Here is a 22,930-nt window from a genome sequence, read left to right on the forward strand (position 1 = left end):
TCAGAACTGGTGCAATCAGGCAGTGTCTATTAATAGGACAAAATAAAGATCTTACACATTTCATTTAAATCAGGCACAGACTTACCTCTAAGAAAGTTAGATTCATATCTTGCCAAATAACAATGCCTGCAGTTCCCAGGGCACTCTTATGTTAATGAGATCTTTCTACAGTGAAAAGAGTAAAGACATCACTGTCAGGCTAATTCAGCATTTCACAGGTTTTCTAAAGTAATTCAGTGGTTTGTTATGTGGCTGTTGCGTAGACTACATTTTCTTTTCATTCTGGTCCCTATGAGACACGTTTTATTGTGGCTAAAGGTTTGCTGTCTAGCATACAAAGATTATTCAACATAATTTACAAACTTAGGTACTGGCTGAGATGTTGGTAATAAGCAAGTGAACAAACACTAGGTAAAAATGCACTTTAATTTAGTGCAAAATTTATAATTATTTGATATCTCATCAATTACTAGAAAAACCAAAAATATTTTCATTAAAGCAGGATTTTTAACATGAGAGTTCCCCAGAGCATTCCCTCAGATCTGTTTTTGCTATTTTATAGTCAGCAGTCTGCTGTTTTCTAGTCCCTCTCCAATTTGAGAGCTGTGATTCCTAAGATATGCATTGCTGTTACTGCTTTCCCTAGGAGCTCACTCAGCTTCTTACAAGAACATTAGACAAAGTGACTGCAAATAGGCATGCACTATATGAGAGAGAATATTTGCATTGTACAATCTTAGATGAAAGGGAAAATGCAACACTTGTTGAATCTTAAGAAATTCGGTTTCAATTTTTGTGCTTTTTCTAGGTTTGCTTGAGAGAGATGTCTTTCACTTAACCTTTTCGTCATATCAAAGGCTGTAAGGAAAGGGTATTTGGTGCTTGAATGTTTATCCTTAATTTTAGCAGTGATTAATGATCAGCAACAAGTGAATTACTACGTTGAAAGCCCTGAAAATAAAAGAGCACTGATACAAAGTGACTCCCTAGACATTATTATTGATTTAAGGGAGATTGAGGGCCACAACACATCAAGAACCAAAGTGGAAAAACTTCACAGGCATTAGTTGCCTGAAGGGGAAAAGAGACAGAAACTGGTAATAAAGTGGCAAAGGGGATGCACACCAGCCTGCAGCAGTTATTGATGTCTGTCTATTCTCTTCTTGAAAAGCTAAAGAATGGCAAGCTGGATAAACCACTAAAGCAGGTGTCTGCACCTTCTTTAATGCCTAAGAACAGACCTTTGCCTTCAAGATGGAAAGAAGGGCAGTCCCTTACTGGGGAGTGTAATGGGTGATGGCAGTGCTAGGGGAGTAGTGGGGCCTGATCGGAGAGGGAGCTAATGCTCTTTCTCAAAAGAGCCGCCAGCTTCAGACTCTGTACCTGGTCTGAAAGACTGACCATAGCCTTTAAAAAGTGAGTACAGGTCACTTGCTAAACTCTGAAACTCAGAAATCGAGACCTGCTGGTAGTGCAGTTACTGTCTACAGGGGACAACGAAACCAGGGCTGTGACAGATAGGTTATGCTGCTTTTTCAGAGGAAACCTTCTGTCTTCATCCAGTTTCTGGGAGGATGTCCAGAATCACATAAAGAAGGACTAGGGTAAGGCACTTACCTTGAAAATACTTGTGTGTGTGTTCAGCTGATGTGAGCAGTACCCCTTGGTTCTGGTGCACCATGTGCCTGCTCTAAGGTCGATCTGGGACTAAATTAAATGGTTTTGAGTTGGAGGCATGCAGAAAGACTGTCGGTTTCAATTTCCCATTCTGATGTAACACTGAGCAAGTTACTGCCTCAGTTTACCTTCTATAAAATGGGCAGCTATCTAGGGATTAGTTAGTGATTGCGTACCTGAGCAGAAGTACATCAGGGAGGATCAATGTATTAGCTGCCTCCTACATACTCTATCAAATTGCTGAAATCCTTTTAATCCATTCAAATGCATATTTGAGTATAGCTTAGTGACAAATTAAAGCAAAAAAATAAGTATTTGAGGCTGCAATTTTTTCTTGAGAACACTGAGCTCTCTAAAGCATGTGGACAATTAGCATGAACCAGCAGAGCTGGCCCAAGTAGGAGGTTTTCCATCCTGATGCACCATCTGCAAGAATGGTTAAAGCATAAATGCAGCCCACGTTGTTCCAGCAAAAAATGCTTGCCATAGAAAGAAATAATAAAAGTTCATCTCTATAACCAAGTCAAGCATACACAAATATGGGCAAAGAATGGTCTTGGGATGTCACAGAGGAAATTCTCATGGAATTACTGAACCTAAACTGAGAAAAGTACTAAATACTTTTGACTGTTTCCAGCAGGTTTCTTAATACCAATGGAAGGATACAGGGCTGCACTGCTATCCCAGAGCCAGGAAAGTTCATTGTTCCTCAAAACTTCATTCTTTGGACAGGAATCAGTGTAGTTCTGATCATGGAAATTTTAACTTTGACAGTCAGGGTATAAATCGTATCACGACAGGCCTTTTGATCTGCTTTTCATTCCTAATGGAATTGTTTCCTTCATAACAGCTTTTGCACTTTTTTGTCAGAGGAAACTGCAGCTAAATGTTCGACACCATTTGCTGAAATATTCCCTTCCATTTTTTTTATGAGTTTCCTGGGCTTTCTTCTGTAGACTTCTTTTATATTCCAGTTGTGAGCCCACTGCAGTCTCCAGTGCTCTCAGTCTATGACAGCTAATCCACTGAAGTCCTCAGCTGGGATGTAATAGCGTCACAGACTTTTTTTCCAGATGAGTTTGCAAACTGAAGTTCTAGGATAGGCCACCATTAATGGGGACTGCCTGTGATATGTACCAAGGATAATAGCTGAGTCTATTAAAATAAGACATGGTCACATTCTGGTCTCTTGCTTTAGCAAATGGGCTTCCAATCATATGGAACATTCTCAGTTTCAATACAGCATGGTACGTTAGGGAGCATAGGTCTGTCAGTCATTCCAGGAAGCTGTGAAAGGCTTCTTCTCCCAAGCCGGTGGTCAGACTGGCTTTGTAGCAAGGCAAGTGCAGATGACTGCTATGCACAGCCGTGTCATGGGCTCAGAGGTGAACTATGAGTAACAGTGTCCCATTTTCAGATAGTACTTTCATGACTTAGGAGACAACATTAGGCAGATGTCCCAGTTTGTCTGTAGAACATAACAATTAGAGGCATTAGTACTCATTCCACATACAGCTATATGAATTGGTATTGGCCATTTCTAAGGTATCTGTTATGCTAACACTGAAGAAGCAAAGAAGCACAATCTATCCCAAAGAAAGGGGGAAGATTTCCAGCTGAAGTAAATCAGTAAAGTCTGTGGAAGTCAGCATAACCACAGTTGCTTATCTCATCAATCCAGGCCTTACTGGAACCACTGAGGATGTTGCTATCACTTCAGTGGGCCCCAGGGTGTCATAGTGGCTGTGGCTGTTGCATTCGGAAAGGTTGATAAAGAAATGGTTTACTCATTCTTCAAGCTTTCTCAGTAATAACAAAGGTAACAATAAAATCAAACCTTGGCTTTTATCACTATCTTCAGAGTTTCATGAACATCCTTGACCTGTCAGCCAGGTGTCAGCCAGAGATATTCCAAATAGCTCTAAACAAGCACACATATTTCATCATCATTGTGCAGTACCATAAAGGGATACAAGTTCAAACCCCTGACAGTAATAAATCAGATCCATGAAAACTTGCTCTGAGCTATTTACTAGCCTGGCTGCACTATCAGATGGAGCTAGTGTCTTCCAGATGAGCTCCGATAGCTCTACACAGCACTGCATTGTGCAACCTGGATTTTGATGTAATGGCCTGTGGCCGCTGCTATGAGCAGAATCATTAGTCTCAACATCCCTGCCAATTACGTGTATATTAAGCAGAAAATAAACTAGATATACAGCAAAACCTACATGTTTATATTACATGCAAGAGAGAGAGAGAGTTTTATCTATCCTCCAACTCCAGGCTTCCCCTGTGTCCAAAACCCTGTGGAAATTCCACACAGCTGTACAATCAGCCATCAGCAAGATCAAGCATTTGTATTTGAGTCGTCGTTGTTCTTCTTCCTCAGTTGAGGATCATAGGTGTCATATGGGCAGCCAGACTATTAATGAGAATAGTGCATCTATGTTATCCTTTCTTTTCTCAAAGCAGAAAAACAATCAGGAACATCTATGCACCTGAGGTGCTTTTATGGATCTTCCCACTCCCCCAGTTCTTTGCTATTTTAGGGTAAAACAATATGACCTAATGTCAGGTACCTGTAGAAAAAACATCAACGTCCAAGGTAGCCAACTTAAATACTCTTAATAAGCCATTTACACTTTTAGGGTACAGTCATCTGACAGTTTGAGGCATCAGAGTGCTCCAAAGTATTCAAGATGTTCCTGTTCCTCCTGCCAACTGGGCAAGCAGTCTGTAGGACCAATGCAGTACAGTGTAGACACTGCAGACCTCAACATGTCATCAGAGAAGTTTCACACCATGAGATTCAAAACCTTTGCTTTTAGTGAAGAGGAAGCCTAGGTTTTCAAAACCATTAACCACATATCCACAAGTACTATATTGTCATTAATGGGCCTTTTAGAAAATTATGCTAATGAAAATTAGCCTGATTTGCTGAGTATTTCTCAGAAAGCGTATACCATACCAGAAACCAAACTCAGCAAAGCCGCTCAGGGCTTGTTAGCATTAGAGGCCAAACTGAATAGAAGGCTGTATATCCAAAGCTGGAAGAAGTTGGGCTTGCTCTTGTGAGGAAACAATCTATCATTCTGTGATTCTGTGTACCCAAACGACCTGCTTTACAGAGTCAGGCTTGCTGCCCCACCAACCCAGAGGGGTGCAGGGAAGGGACAGGGTGTTCCAACAAGCTCAGCATCTCTGTCTCTTACATCAGCCCCTGCCTGGGATCATCATGTGCTTCTGGCTTTCCAGGAGGGATGTAAGGAGGCTGTGCTGCCTGATGATTTTCTCTGCTTTGCCAGCAACCAGCTGGGAAATGCAGAGACCTTGTTGTGCTGGAACATCATCACTGAGCGCTGCTCTCTCAGTTCACAGAGAATTAAGAGCTCTAAGAAAACCCTGCCAGAGGGCAGCAAATCACTACAATTATACATTTATTTTTTTTTTTAACTATTGCAACATGTGATTCTAAATTGCAGCATGTGGTGTTCCCCCCATGAGAGCTGTGTCACCATCCTGCCCCTCTGCTCCCACACCTGTCACAGTCTGGTTAGGGAGGTGTCACTAGCTGGGCTGGGCACAACCTTCTGGGGATTCACCCTAGGTTTCGGGAAGCACTTCCCATGCAGGACCTACGTCACTTGGCACAAGCGTTCCCTGGGGAACCTTGTGGCATCCCACGCCAGCATAGGCAGAGCCATCGCTTCCCAGCCAGGCTGAGTCAAAACCCATGGGGGTTGCCAGAGCCTGCTCTTGCTAGGGTCTGCCTAATGGCGGGAGGTGCAGAGGGTCAGCACTGCCCCACACTATGGGTCAGCACGTCCCTCCTGAGGCAGGACTGGGGTGTAATTAGCCCTGTGCCTTACTGTGCGATGGATATGCTGATTTGCTGCCCCAAGGGCCTCTCAGCTGTCACATGGGAAAGACAGTATCAGCAAGCTGAAAATTATCATTATTAATAATAATAATAATAATGACAACAACCATAATAATAATAACAAGACCAACAAAGCAGCAAAGTGGCAGACCGCCCTGCCCCCTGAGAAAAACTTGTTATGGTGCACTTGCTGTTTTATATTCCATGTGAGAGCAAATCATTGAGGTTTACTGACTTGATTTTGTTCCACTTGATGCATTTAGCCACCACACAAACACACATATACTCCAGCTGTAAACAGACTCTGAAGTCCCTTGTTTGGAGCATGCAGAAGCATCTCCTGTGCCCAAGTTCTGCTCAATATTTTTCCTTTCCTCCAGGCTTTTCAAATTTGCTTCCACTTGTGCAGGACTGCACTATGCTAAAACATTCTCCTGTTTTTGCTGGGTATTTCTTCCGTTTGTATCTGTCGTAGTTGATGTATGCATCTAGTTATATCCCTTTTGCTAATTATACTTTTCTCTGTAAACAAAGGCAACACAGAGGCAGCCCATACTGGTGTCCAGCTGACAGTGAAAATGCGCAGTGAGCAGCAATTCCCAACAGGGAGAAAGTAGAAACCATATGTCTATTAGACAGCAGAGAGCTCCTAGCTAGGAATAAGAAAAATCAGCTTAAAACAGGCAGTTCTGAATTGAATAGACATAGAGAGAAGTACTTGAACCAGACCACAGGATACTGCTGAAAAAATAGCTAGCTAAATGGTAAGAAAATGACTAAGTATTTATCAGGTGATTTAAACCTTGTATCCATCTCCTGCCATTAATCTAGAGCTGCTCAACACACTTTCAAGCTTTGGCATTTATCTTGTAAGAAAAATCCTACTCCACTGAGGTTGCGCTATTCATACCAAGGGATTAGAAAAATTAAAAATTATGAATAAAGACAATGATCTTTTCTCCTTTGTGGTTAACATTGATACAACAATATGACATTGACGCAGCACAGCCTTGATGAGCTTAAACCAGGCTGTCTCAACAGGGAAGCCAGTCGCCAAAGACTCTTATCAAAGACGTGCTTGGTTTTTGAAATGAGAATTTTCACACCCACAGAGATCCAGTAAAATCCCTGGATTTTTACGGAATAATCCTTTTGTTGACTTTTTATCTGCGAAGCTAAAGCTGATACACTCAGAAGTCTGATGGGCTGGAACAAGTTTTGTCCAGTTGAAGTCATGCTGTCAGCAGTCAATCTTGTTCTCTGTGCCAGATCTGGATTTGGAGGTAATATTTTCAGAGGCTGATGACCGAGGAGATGACCCTGAGAGCCACAGAGCTTACAGCAGCCTCAGGGAGGACAGTATGGGAGCATACATTACGGCTGTCCTCTACCTTTCGTCATATGGATGGGGGCTTGTTAAGACCAGGACATCCTTTAGCAATTTGCCTTGATGAGATTCTGCAAAGTGTCTCCGTTGTGTTAGTAAATGCAGCATAATGAATAATAGAAATGGAGCTGGACCTTGCAATTATCTGACTGACTCAGTGACATTGATGTCTTATTATAACCAAGATTCAAACTCCTTTAGTACTGATCCTGATGAAGGTTCTAGGGATCCTGAGCAGTGTGAACTGCCAAGGGACATTTCAAATTTAGGACAGGTCACCCGCAAAATGCTACAAATTAAAGTACAAATCTGGTTCAGGAGAGCTATTTCCCATAGCAACCTCTAAGGAATAAACTGAATAAAGCATCAAAAGCTGTAATTCAGCATTTTACTAAACATATGGCAGGTTGGAAGGCAGGTGCTGATAGCAATTTTGTAGCAAAATGCAACTTATTATGATAAAAAAATGGGACTGCTGGAACAGAAGAGAGCAGATTTTAGCAGATGAGATGCAAATCTGTGTGAGGTTCATCAGGGCAGTCATCTGGTCTCTATCAGCTCAACTCCTTTTGTTACCATAGTGGACCTTTCTGAGCATGTAAGTGAGAACACTTGCATTCTGCTGGCTTACTAGATAGCTGAACTCCTGAATATGGAAAATGAAGAAAATTGATCATGTGTCCTTATGCTATTTATTTCACCTCCGCTTCATGCTGCATAGGTGTCTCTCATCTGCAGACAACTACTCCTGACAGTGGTTCAGCCTGGGAGATTAGACTCATGCTTAGTTCTAGCAAAAAGGCAGATGGCTTGATGGATTGATTTAATGGCCCAGTGAAACATCTATAAAACTGGTCTTTATGCTTAGCTTGTACTTCCCTGATGCTCTTGATGTCAGCGATCAGGTAATTTTCTGGCACACACTGAACCAATCACAAAGCTTCTTTGGCCTCTGTCCAGCCTGGCAGGGTTCTCAGTGCTCCATACCACAGTTTTCCCTGTGTTTTAAGTCCAAAGCTTCTCTAGTACCCTCCTTTTCCAAAGAGGGGTAGCCTTTGCACTAGGAGCTATATTTGGATGCTTATACCAGAGAATCAGCGTAATGGCCTGAATCCTGGAACAGCCTGAGTGGTCTCTGTTGCTACCACATTGTCTTCATGTGACAGCACATTAGAAAATTAAATGGATTGTGCCATGTGCAAAGCAAGAAGATTGGTGTTCTTTGAGGGGATGTCAGCCTCAAGACACGAAAACTGTGTTTAGGAGTGGGCTTAAACTGACTCCCAGGATGCCTGAGTTTCCTACCACACTGCTCATTTACCTGGAGTTCAAAATACCTGCATTGCGAAGAGTCACATTTGGGAGATAAGCTTAGAGGACCACAGCACCATGTAGCCAGACACCTGACCTCAGGCTGCGTTAGAAAAAAACTTGGAGCCCATTTTAAAGCATCAAAACTGCTTGGGGTCTCCCTCTCCAGGGAGGTCCTGAGCACATGGTGCATCCATGCAGCATGGGTGGAGGGCATTTTTGGATCAGAACTGGACTTCATAGCATGTCCCTACCAGCCTTTTCTTCTCGAATTTCTGAGGCTGAGAAAAAAGAGCAAACACCAACATATTAGTGTTGACTGTATGCTATTCCTCATAGCATTTTACATTGCATTGAACTGATTCTTTTAAGAAGTATCTTTCTGCTCTGTCTACTTGCCTGTTTCAATTGTATGGTAAATTCTAACCGAAAACTAAGTAAGTGATGCTTGATGTTCTCAGCATATTCTTCTCACAGAAACTAAGCACAATAGAAAGGAGCTGCCTCTCCTCCCACTGGCTTTCTGGGAGTCCGGCAGTTGCTTTGTACTTGCACTAGGGTACATTCATGCCCCCAGGCTGCACAGAACAAGCACCCCTACGCACACTGAAGTGATTACAGCTTGCACCCAGCACCAGCAGATTCATAGAATTACAGAAGCATAGAATTGTCAGGGTTGGAACAGGCCTTAAAGATCATGTAGTTCCAGCCCCCCCACCATGGGCAGGGACATTCCTTTCTTCCTACTCCTACAGAATAGCTATGCCACAACAACAACAACAAAACAAAGCATTTGATTCCCCCCCAACAGGAGAGTATTGCATTAGAACTAGATATTGTTGTTGGAGGAAATTCAACAATTCAGTATTGTCAGTCTAAGGGATTATTGCAGTTATTTTAAGTCAGGAGTCATGTAAACCTCAGTAAGCCTCACGTAAGGATGGAGACTTTGAAGAAACCTAATGAGCCTTGTTCAATAGCCATGCCCCAGCGCAACCTCTCCATCCAGCTCTTTTCAGCTGTCACAGGACCTTCTGCTTCACTGGAAACACAGAGGGGATATTTTGAGGAGCTTCTGCTAACTGTCCATGCAGCAGCTGGTGGGTACTGGGAACTAATGGACTAATGCCAGCCTAAAAGGAAAAACCCAAGGGTGAACAAAGCAAACATGAATATTTCATGCCTTCATGTTTTTCAGCTACTGCAAATCAATAAAGATACACCACCCTACATCAGATGGAGCTGTGCTCCTTTAAAAGAGGAGAAATCACAACAAAAATAAAAAAGGAGATTGCATTCTGGAAAATCACAAATCGGGTGCTTTCTGTCAAAAGTGAGACAACTCTGCCATTCACATCAGCATCTTCACTGCAATCAGGTGTGTTTATTACTGGGTTTTAATGCAAGTATACTCAGAGTGTTGTTGCTAGATATGAATAATGGTGCTTACACATCAATACTCCTTCTAAATCAAGGTGTGTCAGTACCTGGATTTCTACAGAGGTCCAGGGAGAGCTTGTCTGTTCCTCCCTAGCTCTAGGTTTAGAAAAATGTTATTTGTTGTTCCACAAATTAAAGCTTGGTGCTGAGATTAAGAAAAGATCACTTGTCCATGGAGCGGTGTGAATTTTCCAAAGGATCTCGGTTCACACTTGTGTTAATTAATGCCATTATGATCAAAATTACTTAATGTTGTAAGGATTTGTGGGATCTTTGTGCTTGACTCAGTTCCAGCAAGCTTGAAGAAGCACCTTTGATAGAGCCGTGCAGTGGCACACGCTGGCCCTGCCTCTCTGCTGTCCCCTCCAAGGCCAGCTTACTTCTTGGCTGGCAGCAGAGCTCCTCCATCCCTGGGTGCCACTGTTGCCCGCTGAGGGTGAGGAGAGGCAGAAGGAAGATCAGTATCACCACCAGGACCTGTGTTCTCCTACAAAGGGGAGTCCTACATCAAACAGACCTCACCAGCACCGTGGATCTTTCCCCATGCCCATGGAGCAAAGGCAGCCCTGATATGAGACTGTTTTAACATCCCCATCAGGAGCATTGTGCAGAAATGGAGAGCTGGATTCCCTGGGAATTAAAATGCTCTTATTGAAGCTCACTTCCACTCCCTCCAGGGAGAGGCATGAGCAGTCACATGGGGGAGGGCAGGGGTAACAACATAGGGTGAACACAAGTGTCAGAAAACCTAAAAAGTCAAGAAAACCCAGCTGCCCTCTGCATACATGACCCACTGCCCATACTGCAGTCAAGGAGTGAGTCCCCACAGGGTTTCCAGAGCACACAGGGTGAGCAGACACAAAGCCAAGGTAAGGAGCAATGTCAGTAAAGGGAAAAACTAAATACTTTTTTTCTGCCTTGGAAATCCAGCATCTGAAGGAGCAGTATAAAAAATGTTCTTAATGACCTGCTGTCTAATTGACTGAGAAGGTTACTACTAGCATGGAAACAAACACGATTTTTCCAAAAGCTGCCCACAAAGGTCGGAATGCTTGACTGTCTGAGGAGAAAAAGCAGGACTGATACTCTGGGCTGCTTTGCTTTTCACAGATATTGGAAAGGACCTTAAATAAAAGCCAGGAGTGTTCTTGGTGTAATGGAAAAATGAGAAAGGAGCTCTGACTCTCTCTGAGAAAACAGGCTGCCAGCGTGTTAAAATATAATCCTAGCCAATAAATAAAATGTCTGAAGAGGCCACGTTTATTGTCGAAGGAGGAGCAGCTGCATGAGCAAAGTTTAAAATATTGTCCTTTGAAATTATAGAAGTCTGCCTATTTTTAGCTTATTAGATGCTGTTAGCTTCCTGCATAAGCACGGTTACATAACAGGCATAATCCACGCGGCAGCAGAGGCCATACGTGCCAAGCTATAAGGTTACGCAACTGTCTCTGGGCTTGCTCCCACCAGGCAGAGAGCAAAGCCTCACGCCCCTCATAGCAGTGCTACTGCCTCTGGGTCAAACTTACAGGCACATATATTGCAAGAGACACATGCACATTCATATACATCTGTAGATGTAGATGTGTACGTATATCAACACGCACACATATCCCTTTGTTTTCCCATGGCAGCTTAAGCAAGGTATTTATTGACTCAGAAAAAAACCAACTGCCCTGAAGTTTCTCCAGTGATATCAAGCAAGGGATAAACTGGTGTGTTGTGATTATTAAAAGCAGCGAAAGTAAATCTCAAATGCACGCTTACTTTGGGAAGCTACCGAAGAGAGTTCTCCCCTCCTTTCTAACGTGACCTCTAATTGCTCCTTACTGCTACGTGCTGTGGTATGTGGAAAGTACGCGGTGTCATTGCTGAATAAGAACCACTTAGGAACTTTAATCTCATTGAGCAGTATGTGGCAGCATTGTTTTTCCTTGTTTGTTTTGAAGGATCAGACTTTTGTCTCTAAGAAACTGTGCTGTTCTCAGCCCGTGCCGTTCTTCGAATTGTACAGAACTAGTGTTTCCAACTTATTTTTAGAGTAACCTGTTTGCAAATGCTCCCACTCTCCAAGCCTGGCCCAGATTGACAGGAAATTACTTTTCCTGAAACGTAAACAGAAAAGAAGTTGTGGTGGCCACAGCATCTTAAGCATATTTTAAATCACTATCTACAACAAATGCTTTCAGTGCAAAATCGAGGTAATTTTTAACTTATTTTTTTTATCTTAGCAAGGAGTGTTAACAAGAAGTACACGCGTGTATTTGTACATAATGTTATAAAACTAAACTGATCTCAGATTTGATTTTGTCTGTGAGGGCTGTTAACACATTCTTTTATAACAATATCATTCCCATTTTTACAAAGCCACTGACCTTAGCAGGAAACGTTGCATTTGGAAAAAGCTGATGAAACACAAAAACGACAGTATGATTACGCTCAGTCAACGAGCCTTTCTCTTCTTTTTTTTTTTTTTTTTTTTTTTTTGCTTTAAAGACTCGGTGACGAAAGGGGACTGCAAAAAACAGGTTAAATATCCATGCTCCTGAGCTGGGCCACTCCAGGCAAGCTTTACCTACCCGGACTTTGGTATCTGGTGAGGCGCCGAGGTCTGGGCTGGTCACTGCAAGGAGCCCTCCGCTTTCTGGGAGATCAGCAGGTGCCCTGGCACGGCAGTACCCCCCATCCTTGGACCACTGCACTGCTCGCTGTCCCCCACAGAGGCACAGAGGCCAGGCACTGCCTGTCCCCTGCCACACAGGCCTGGGGGACAGGTTGGGTTTGGGTGAGCCAGCACCGATGCTGCCAACTACATAGCAAGGCTGCTTGCTCATGTTGTATTGACTTGAGCAGCAATACTCAGCTTATGGCTTTGCTACCCCTTCCCTCTGGGTTTTGCCCTCTTCTTTAGCTGGCTCAGCTGTGTGAGCAGCATAGTGTGAGTCAGATAGAGAAATTAACATGACTTTTGGAAAAAAAAAGAAAAAGCATCAAGGGGAGGCACCTTTTTTTTTTTTAGCAAGGGAAATTTTGACCTGGAAGGTTTCCCAATCCAGATCAGCACAAAGGCACCTGAAGAGCCAGCACAAGCAGGGGACAGCACAGCATGACACAGGATTTGGAGTGAGAGGAAAGGTTAGAAGCAAGAGGAAGATGCCAGTGTCACCTAAAGCTAGTCGAACTGAGATCACAGCACCTCTCATCTACCTGTCAGGCTGAAGTGCTACAAAAGGAGTCCTGACCTTTCCACACATATTGCCCAGAACATAAAATATTTTATTAAGTGCAACACCCAGCAGTGGCAAGAAAGAAAAAGGAAATGAGCACAATGTTTCCCCAAATTAGAAAGTTTTGGAATGCTAAATCAGCAAATTTAGGAAAAGCTGAAAGCCTGTCAGTCATGCTTCTGTCAGTATTGTTTATCCTCTGATGAGAAGCTGAGGATTAGAGGACTCCACAGCTCAGCACTTGAGAAGAGTAAAGATATGGAGTCTGAGTCCATTATCATCTTGAAGCAGAGGTGGTTCAGGTGAAGTATAGCAAATCCTTGTTGCTATTATCTCCAAAACCCAATGCCTGCTTCCCGGGATCAACTACGCTTTAAGAGCTGCTTCTGGTTAAGGACATCATTTTAAAGGTTGCAGCACAGTTCTCTGCTGCTTCAAACTCTCCCTCTTCCAAGTAATTCTACCACAGATAGAAATTGTATCATCTCTCTTCAGAGACTGGATCATACAACTTGCCTGGGAGGATCAATGAAGTAGCAAAACAAAACAGAAAAAAAAAAAGAAGAAGACGGAAAAGATGGATTTTTTTCCTTCCTTCCAGGCAACTGGGCTTTGCAAGAAAGTCCATTCACCTGAATTTGATTTCAGTGTTCAGACTTGGATTAAGTGAATCAATTAGTCCATCACTTATTTTGAAGACTAGGGTGAATTTAATGGCAACAGAAGGTAAAAAATCCTTGTTACCAAGGTTTTGACTCAAGATCTTTTCCAACCTTAATGATTCTATGATTCTGTGATTCTGCACAGGAAAGAAATAATGAAAGAAAACACCAGGATGTCAGTAAACCCTCCACTAAAGGGGTGCTGACTTCCCCAATGAGTTCAAAGCATGGAAAAAAGAAAGGAAAGGAGCAGAGGAGTCTTTGGGTTTGGAGTACTTTGCTCTGGTGGCAGCTGGCCAAGGGGCCCTGCAGTGTCCTGCACAGTCCATGCTCCTGCCGAGCACCAGGCTCCAGCCAGCCTGGTGTGATGCCATCCTGCACCCAGCCCGGCAGAAGGCAGTGGTGCAGCCCCACGTTGTGACTCTATGCTGATAAGTGATGTAGGGCACAGTTACCTGTGGAGCTAAGGAGATCAAATGCATCTTGACTTTGTGTAAGGGGGTTGACCCTGGCCTGAGGTCAGGTGCCCACCATAGCTGCTTTATCACTTCCCCTTCTCAGCTAGACAAGGGAGAGAAAACGTATTGAAGGGCTCACAGATTGAGATAAGGACAGGGAGGTCATTCGCAATTACTATCCCAGGTGAAAAAAAACAGACTCAACTTAGAGAAATTAATTGAATTTATTACCACTCAAATAAGAAATAAAATTAAATCTTAAAAATAACACCTTCCCCCCCTCCGCCTTCTTCTTTGGCTTAATTTTACTCCCAACTCGTCCACTTCGTCTCCCTGAGCAGCGCAGGGGTTGCAGTCAGTTCATCAGATGTTGTCTCTGCCACTCCTTCTTTCTTAGGGGAAGGACTCCTCACTCTTCCCCTGCTCCATCGTGGTGTCCTTCTCACAGGAGAATATTCTTCATGAACTTTCTCCAATGTGAGTCCTTCCCACAAGAGACTGTTCTTCACAAACGGACCACACGTGAGTTCTCTCCATGAGGTGCAGACTGCTCCAGCGTGAGTTCCTAGCAGGGTCGCAAGTCCTGCCAGCAAACCTGCTCCAGTATGGGCTTTTCTCTCCACGGGCTACAAGTCCTGTCAGGAGCCTGCTCCAGTGTGGGCTTCCTTCAGGCATCCAGCTGGCCTGGCATGGGGTCCTCCACTGGCTACAGGGGGACATCTACACTCCCTGTCACCTCCATGGGCTGCAGGGGGACAGCCTGTCTCACCATGGTCTTCACCACAACTCGTGGGAATCTCTGTTCCAGCACCTGGAGCACATCTTCCTTCTTCACAGACCTTGGTGTCTTCACACATTCTCACTTCTCTCTCTCTTTCTGCAAGTTCGTGGTACTTTTCCCCCAGTTCTTAAATGTGATACCACAGAGACCTTACCACCATCACCAATGGGCTCAGCCTTGGCCAGCAGCATCTTTGGAGCTGGCTGGCATTGGCTCTGTCAGACCTACGGGAAGCTGCAAGCAGCTTCTTGCAGAAGCCGCCATTACAGTCTCCCCGCTACCAAAATTTGGCCACACAAACCCAATACACTTTAGTATCAGGCAATGTAGTTAGTGGTCTCACATGGGAGCATGCAAGACATGGGATCTCTTACGTGCATCTGTGCAACCTTTGCCTGCCCTCGGTTAGCAGTACGGCTGCCTTCGGCCACACCACTGGCAGCTGTCATTGTAAAGAACTTCCAGGGACATCGTTTAATTGTGAATTGTATTTTCTTTGCAAAAGAAAGAGCCCTAACTAGCTGAAATAGAAAAAAAAAACCTGTGGAATTATATTTGCATAAATAGTTGATTTCTTCAATAATTATTAAGAAGCCCAGACCAAATTCTGATTTTGGTCTTCTACCTAAGACAATCTGCTGATAAAGATGAAAAACTGGGCTTGTGGTTCTTCACAGAAATATTTAAGCCAGATTCAAACCCCTTTGTTTCCAGGCAGATGTACTATTACAGATACTCATACACTCTTCTGTGTGAAGTGGTAACCTGGACTAAAGAAATGCCATTGGGCCAATTTAAACATGGCATCAACTGACAGAGCCCTATGGACTTTAATAGGGCTCTGCTAGGGTACCTTAAAAGAGAGCGTACATTACAGACTGAATCAGGAATACTGCCACTTCACCCACAGCTTTTGTGTAGTTTGAACTTTAGCTAATGAAGACCTTATGCCATTTTAATTGAATTTATGCTATCCAAACAAATTTTGTATATGTCACAACAGAGTTTATTCTTATAAGCCTACAGAAATAATGCAAAATCTTTACAAAATGGCCAAAAAATATTTTAAAAACACATTTCACTGACGAACTGCATGAGGATTACAGCGTTTTCACATCACCTCTGGTTTCAAAACACAGGAGAGCATTACACAAAGCAGGAGCATCCAGTTTAAATACAGAGCTACAGTGGTGACAGGGATTTAGCAAAACTGGGCTAATAGGTTTTATGTTATCAATGCACTAAAGCATGTGCAAGTTCCCCTTGAACTTTAGCAGACTCTGAACTGAATAAAGGAGCTAAAGCAGAAATTATGGAATTAATTAAAAATATTTGAAAAGGTAGGAATCCTAGCTTCAGTCTAAAGACACAGTTCCTAACAACTGTGAGTTATTCTAAATTTTAATCCTTTCTCTCACACCAAAATAACAAAGCTTTTTACTTGACTTTTGCTGTCATCCATTCCTGTTACACACTACAAAGAAAAAGGTCAGTGGCAAAGCTCACCTGTAGCTTCTCAGCACAAGATGTCATTACAGAGTGACTGACTACAGCTAGCACTAGGACTCTTTAACTAGGATTCTTTTTAAGCATTTCAGTGTACAGGTTTAAAGAGATCATTGCAGCCTGAACACATCCACTGCAGGTCTGTAACGAGTTGGGTCTTTGGCTCCAGTGAATCTGAGTATCACAGTCCACATCAGCTGTGAATCCGGTCCTACCAAGCCAAAGAAAGTTTTTCTATGGGGTTACTGTGAAGAAGTATTCAGAGATATCAGGAGATTATAAAGAACATAAGACACCCCAGCAGATTATAAGGCATAGAAACATGTTAATGTTTAAAGTAGTTTAAGGCAGTATCAAGAAGAGGGCCTGGCTAAAGGCTAGATTCAGACTTCCTTGCTCAGTTGAGTATCCTCTCCATACAGCCTTACTGATTTTAGCCAATATGCTACAGTAACAGGGTACTGTGTAATGTCAACAATGAAATCTGGCCACAATTGATAGATATAGATGCTACTCAGGGTAAAAAAAAAATTCCTTCATGGAATCATAGAATGGCATAGGCTGGAAGGGACCGTAGAGATCTTCTAGTCCAACCTCCCTGTTTTGGGCAGGGCCTCCACCTCTCGACTAGACCAGGCAACACATGGGGACCAAGCGGGAATCAAACCCACGACCTCGGTGTTGGTCCTTGTTGCCAGCACCACGCTCAAACCACTGAGCTAACCGGCCCCCTTATGTTTGTTTCTTATTAATTTCTGTGTCCATGCTCTGGCATGGTACTCAGTTCAATGCATTATATGAATGGCTCACAAGAAAATTAATTTAGTATAAATACTACAAGTGTAAAGTACTAGTTAAAATTAATGTCTTCCATAAGTCATAGAGATGTAGGGAGTTTCTTGGTTTTGTCTTCAATTCAGTGAACGTGTTCACGGTTTGTTACATTGAAGGGTGGTGTGGAAGACAGACAGGGCTTAAATGAAATAAGTTTTCTCACACATGAACATAGAAAAATGAATAACTGCAAAGGAATGCTAAATTAACCAGTAACCAGCAGTTCACCAACCTGTACCACCCCCAAAGATGTCCCCATCTGAAGCTGAAGGCTGCAAGACAAAATGTTGCCAGGGAGTAGAGTTCTTCATCCTCTCCTTTCCTGCACACCAGCAGTGAGGTCTGTCAGCCTTTTCTCATTTCCCAGTCGCTGACCAGACAGCTTGATTGGGCAACAGCTCAACAGCTACCAGGCCCAGGTAGTTAGCAGAGCAGAAGCCAAAGACCTGCAGTGGCCCTCAGTGATGCCAAGCAGCAAGGCTGCTGCTTCCCAAGGGGTTGGAGAGAGAGAAGTGCTTTTGCATCACCTGCCCAGGCAGGAGCACTGTGGGATGCCAGCTGCCAGTGCTGCTCTCAGAGCTTAGAAATCCCTCACCTAAATGCATATATGTTCTGCTGGTTGGCTGGTGCAGTGGGAAAATGAACGTTTGACCCAATGACTGGCAACTGCAAAGATTTTCATTCAAACAGTACCTCTGAAACTGATGGCACAAAATTGCCGCTGGAAATACTGATACCTCTAGAAGTAATATGAATCAAATCAGGCCTTGAAATACAGAAATGCGGGGTTTTAAAAGTGTCCATACTTTCCACATTGTCCATGCAGAAGCGGTAGGATCAGTGAGTTGTGGTGGATGTGGCTCTTAGCACAGTGCTGCTGCTCACACAAAATGCCATTTGGTTTCAGTAAGATCTGCAGTGAACAGTTTGCGATCCTTGGTCTGTGTGAAAACTTTTCTCATCGCCATATGTCAGATCATCCTGAAACAAAGAGGGTCTGTGTCTTTTTTTAAGCTTCTACATGGATGAGTCCTTGCACAAATTTGTTCAAATTGTTTTACTCAGGTGAATGTTCCACTGTCACAGCAGAAGTTTTATCTGTTGAACACACGAATAAAACAAGAGTTAAGAGTAAAGGAGCTGGTAAGAAAGTGGGAACTGTTTTCAAAATGTTTAATGTCTGAAGCAACTTCAGGGGTGGGAGATGTAGAAAACAGAATAAAACTATTTAATCAACAATGCCTTTTCCTTGTGCAACAAAAACTTACTAAGGAACAGAACTCTTAGTGGCATCATTTCTTATTTCTTTGTGCTGCCTCGAAAGACCTTAGTGTGCAGTACGAAGCAGAAGAAGAATCATGGTTCCTAAGAGGAAGACGTACAGCTTTTGTCTCCTTGATCTGCTGAACACCACATGAACCCAGTGCTCCATTAGCCTTTGGTCAGGCAATTCACAAAATATTCCTGTCCAGCCCTGGTAACACTGACACATGAATCTCTGCCTCATGGCTTCAATGCTCTCCAGGCTGGGCTCACCAGTCACCTGGAACCTGGGGCCCCTCTCTGAGTGGCGGGCTTGGATCTTAAAATTAGTGGGTGACAAGTGGAGGTAAGCAGAAGACTCGCTGTTTTTGCGGATACATCTTCCATTCTTCTTGCACAAGACTTTGCTACAGAGTTTGGCCGCTGAGGTCACGTTAATGACGTAATGTCCTAAGGGTCCGTCGATGTACCGCTTCACAGTTGAACAGCTCTCCTGTAGATAATGAAAGACCATGACACATTTCTCAGTTGCTGGCATTATGTCCAAATTTTTTATACCTAGGAAGATGCTAGTACAAAACTGTTCTTGGCTAAAGTAACCTGTTGAGATAAATCTTGTTAGATTTACGTGGTAGGGTAAACCCATCTATTGGGTTTAAGTGAGTTTACTTCCACGGGTGAGATTAGCAAAATATTGACCTTTACGGTCTTGTCTGTTTGACTGCTTGGTAGAAACATGCAGTATTAGACCAGGGAGGAGTTCTAGTAAACGAGATAAATTTTAAAGTAAATTTTAAAGTGTTGAGATAAATTTTAAAGTAACCTGTTGAGATTTACGTGGTAGGGTAAACCCACCTATTGGGTTTAAGTGAGTTTACTTCCACGGGTGAGATTAGCAAAATATTGACCTTTACTGTCTTGTCTGTTTGACTGCTTGGTAGAAACATGCAGTATTAGACCAGGGAGGAGTTCTAGTAAACAGAAAGAGAGTTTAAACACTAATCTGAGACTATCTCATTCCTTAAGTAGAGATTTCTGTTAACTGCTGACAAGAAGCAGTACAGGGGACTGGTAGGCTTTAAAGCACATATCAAGTCGCTGCTCTGGTTCTGATCTCTCCAACTCCTTAAGTTTTCAAGGACTCACATCATTTTCAGAAACCAGAACAGAAGTTGCTACAATTGCTAGAAAGTTTGGGTTTGGATTTTCCCTCTTCCTCTGCCCACGTCAGGGGTGCTTTGCCAGAGACTCAGGAGGAGAAGAGCAGACTGCATGAAAAGCAGAATGAGCACCAAAAGCCCAGCCCAGGTTTAGGAGCAAGGGCTTGCCTGCCATACCTCCTGTGAAACCTCAGTGCAGCCTCCTGATTCTTCCATCAATTCAAGAAGCATTATTTGCGAAAGCTTGAAGAACCTAGGAGGAACTAAGCATTTCCTTTTGGTAACATTATTTTCCATGTGTCATTTCAACATTACTTAAAATTACTCTTTGTGGATCTGTACAAACTGGCATCGCTACAAAGAAGAACTCTCTAAACCAAACTGTGCTTATGTTTGTATGCTACTGGTTCAAAACACTAGCTGATGACATCAAGATAGATAGATAGATAGATAGATAGATAGATGCTATGGAGGGTGTGGTGGCAGAGAAGAGGTACTGAGGTGATTCCTAAATACTAATAAACCAATGTGATGTACCTTTGAGCTGGCATATTGCATACTGCCCCAGAGAACAACTCCAGCTGCTCCCAAAGCCGCACTTTCACCAATGGTATTGACCAGGTCTGTCTTAAAAAGAAGACCAAAATCAGACATCAGAAAACCTAAACTATAAAAATTAAAGTAAAAAAGCACTAGGATATAGTCATTACTTTATTCTTTTTTTTTTCCCCCAGAGGAAACATTGATCATGTAGTATATTCTGCACAATAAAATTGCTATTCAGTTTAGAAAGCTCTTCTGTATATCTCCTAGGGTTTGCACAGGTTGCATTCAAGAGCATGACAACTAAATAATGAAATCATTATAGCTAATTCACAAGGGCTCCTCCAAATGAACTGGTGGAGTAAGAATTGAGTGATCTATTTTATCTATCAGTCCTTGAATTATTATCATACCTACATAGGCACCATTTTTGGCAAGTGATGAGAAGTATGATCACCCATCATTGGATCACCCTTACAGAGTCTAATTGCAGTTGATAGGCTTTAGGCAGGGGTCTAACTTGTGCTCCTTTAGACATGCTAATACAATTACAGAGCTGCTGTTCCTACCAGCATGAATGCCATTATTCCAGGGAACATATATTTGAAAAACCTCTGCCAGTGCTACATAGTGCCAAATAAGGGAAAAAAAGCAAAGGAAAAAAAAAGCACACAAATGCACACTGACTTAACCATGTCCACTTTTAGAGCTGCACCAATAAGCAGATGAGTTGTAGCAACAGCACTAACATAGCTCTACCAGAGCAGAGACTGTGTGTAGAACAGAAGTCACTGGTGCCTTCCAATAACACAACAGTGTATCTCGCAAGTGTCTTAAAGCCATTCCCTGAGGCCATGAATACTGTGTCTAGAGATAGGCAATTAAATCTTAGAAAACATGGAGAAAGGATCTTCTGCCACCCATAGATTTCAAGGCATGATCTGCAGTAATCTATCTGCAGTAATTTATTAGAAAGTAATTCCTGATCAGTTTGTGATGACAGATATTACAATATTTCTTGATTTGATAAAGAAAGAGCAAATTCCTTTTGAAAGTTAATGGTGATCTTTGATACAGTCTCTTCACCTTTTTTAGGAGAAAAAAATGAAAAGATCAGCCAAATTATTATGGTGGTGGCACCTTAGAAATGCAAAATGATAGAATGGAAGAACCATGATATTATTGTGAATTACTACTAAATAGTTTATTTCACCCTGTAAGTGGATCTGTTGATTTACCAATGCATAGCTAGGGAGTCCCCATTCCTGAGACATTTATGGTCCAAGAGGTATAAAAGAAGGCACAATTAAGTGCCTTGTGAAAGCAAGAATCTGCTGAAGAGTTGAAGACAATTACAGAGAAGTCAGAACAATCTATGACTTCGGCCTTAACTAAAGGTTGTACAAAACAGTTCAGGAAAACCAGCAGAAGTCTGAAAGAGTAAAGCTTTCCTATTAGCTCTTAGTGTAGGGTTCAGAGTGATATAAAGCATAATTGATCTCGCCTGAAGTTTGTGCTTCTGCTGATCATCTAACAAGTCTGCTCAAGAATGCCATTACTCTTAAAGGTAGTCTAGTGCTAGTTTTATGAAAGGACAGAATTAAAGATCAAAATATCAAATGTTAAAAGAATGTGAAATACAGTTTAGTCTCTTGGTAATAAGGGTTCCTAGGCTTTCCTCATTTGCAAAGCATTTTATGAAGATTACCCAGATACAAAGGCTGGACTGCGACTCCGTATTAGCTACATAATAGTGATTTAGCACTAACACAGTTCAAGCATCATTAAGAACTTAATGACACCTTTTCAGAGAGCCAAAATAAATGTTATTTAGCATTGACGAATGAACTAAGACCTAAGTAAACCCCAAAATAAATATTTTTTTTTAAGTAATATGCTTTAGGAGTTAGGATACTTGACCAGGAGTCAGTAAATTCAGCATTTACTCCCTCATATTACACATCTTTCATTTGCTGTCTTTAGAAGCAATTTAGATTCAGAGCCACAAAGGGATTTCAGCACTTCATGTCTAACTCATATGGATACAAAACGATCAAAAGCAAGAGCAAGGCCCTTAATGTGCAGCTAGTCCTCTGGGTGTGAAGTCCAATGGCACTGGTAATTTCACAGGTGATGTTCCTGAGGCACCTATGCTTCCACTTTCCCACACACCTAGAATCACCACCTTGCCAATGCTGAGAAGCTCAGCACTTTTCTCAGGCTAGGGCCAAAATCTGGGATTTGTTTGGAATGCATATTTCTCTAGGGCTGTTTAAAGGACTCTTATAGCACCTGCACAGGTGTTGGATACTGGCAAAAACATCACCTCCCTATTTAAAATATTGCACGGGACTTCATTTAAACACCCTCCTTCCACCTTGCATTTCTTCTGTTTGTACTGTTTAAAACAGACATTGAGTGCTAAGAGTCCTCCCCAGGAGGAAAGAGAACTAGAAAGACACTGGCTAAATTTTTCTCTCTTCCCCCATGCTCAAAAGATCTCCATCTCGAGCTAATGCTCCAGCAGGGGTTACCGCCACCGTGAGGTTACAGACAACATTTAAAGGGCTTCTGATGCCATTTCATTTCGCACCAATTCATTGAAGGTTCAAAGGACAGCAAGAGAAACAAGTCTGAATCTGACTACAGTTTATGATGAATTCAGCTTAGCAATTAGGTAACTTAGAGTCATTTAGGTTGGAAAAGACCTTTAAGATCATTGAGCCCAACTGCTAACCTAGCAATGGTCACCACTAAGCCATGTTCCTAAGCACCACATCTACACATCTTGCCCACAGGGA

At 42.6% G+C, this 22,930-nt stretch overlaps 2 protein-coding genes across 2 annotated transcripts in view; both read right to left on the reverse strand.

The window, feature by feature from the left end:
* HYAL4 (hyaluronoglucosaminidase 4) overlaps positions 1-15,272 on the reverse strand; it is a 16,735-nt gene extending 1,463 nt beyond the window's left edge. The window contains 7 exon segments of the mRNA XM_009878827.1: positions 86-145; positions 2,138-2,290; positions 2,292-2,543; positions 2,546-2,732; positions 2,734-2,950; positions 2,953-2,980; positions 15,198-15,272. Coding sequence (XP_009877129.1) covers positions 86-145; positions 2,138-2,290; positions 2,292-2,543; positions 2,546-2,732; positions 2,734-2,950; positions 2,953-2,980; positions 15,198-15,272 — 972 coding nt within the window.
* Positions 15,273-18,490: 3,218 nt separating this feature from the next.
* Positions 18,491-22,930, reverse strand: part of LOC104280990 (hyaluronidase-1-like) — a 9,249-nt gene continuing 4,809 nt past the window's right edge. Inside the window, exons 2-3 of the mRNA XM_009878828.1 lie at positions 20,124-20,213; positions 18,491-18,919 (exon numbers count right to left, since the gene is read on the reverse strand). Coding sequence (XP_009877130.1) covers positions 18,491-18,919; positions 20,124-20,213 — 519 coding nt within the window. The remainder of the gene's footprint in view (positions 18,920-20,123; positions 20,214-22,930) is intronic.

This window comes from Apaloderma vittatum, unplaced genomic scaffold (assembly GCF_000703405.1).
Source record: "Apaloderma vittatum isolate BGI_N311 unplaced genomic scaffold, ASM70340v1 scaffold3741, whole genome shotgun sequence".
In the NCBI taxonomy this organism is placed as follows: Eukaryota; Metazoa; Chordata; class Aves; order Trogoniformes; family Trogonidae; genus Apaloderma; species Apaloderma vittatum.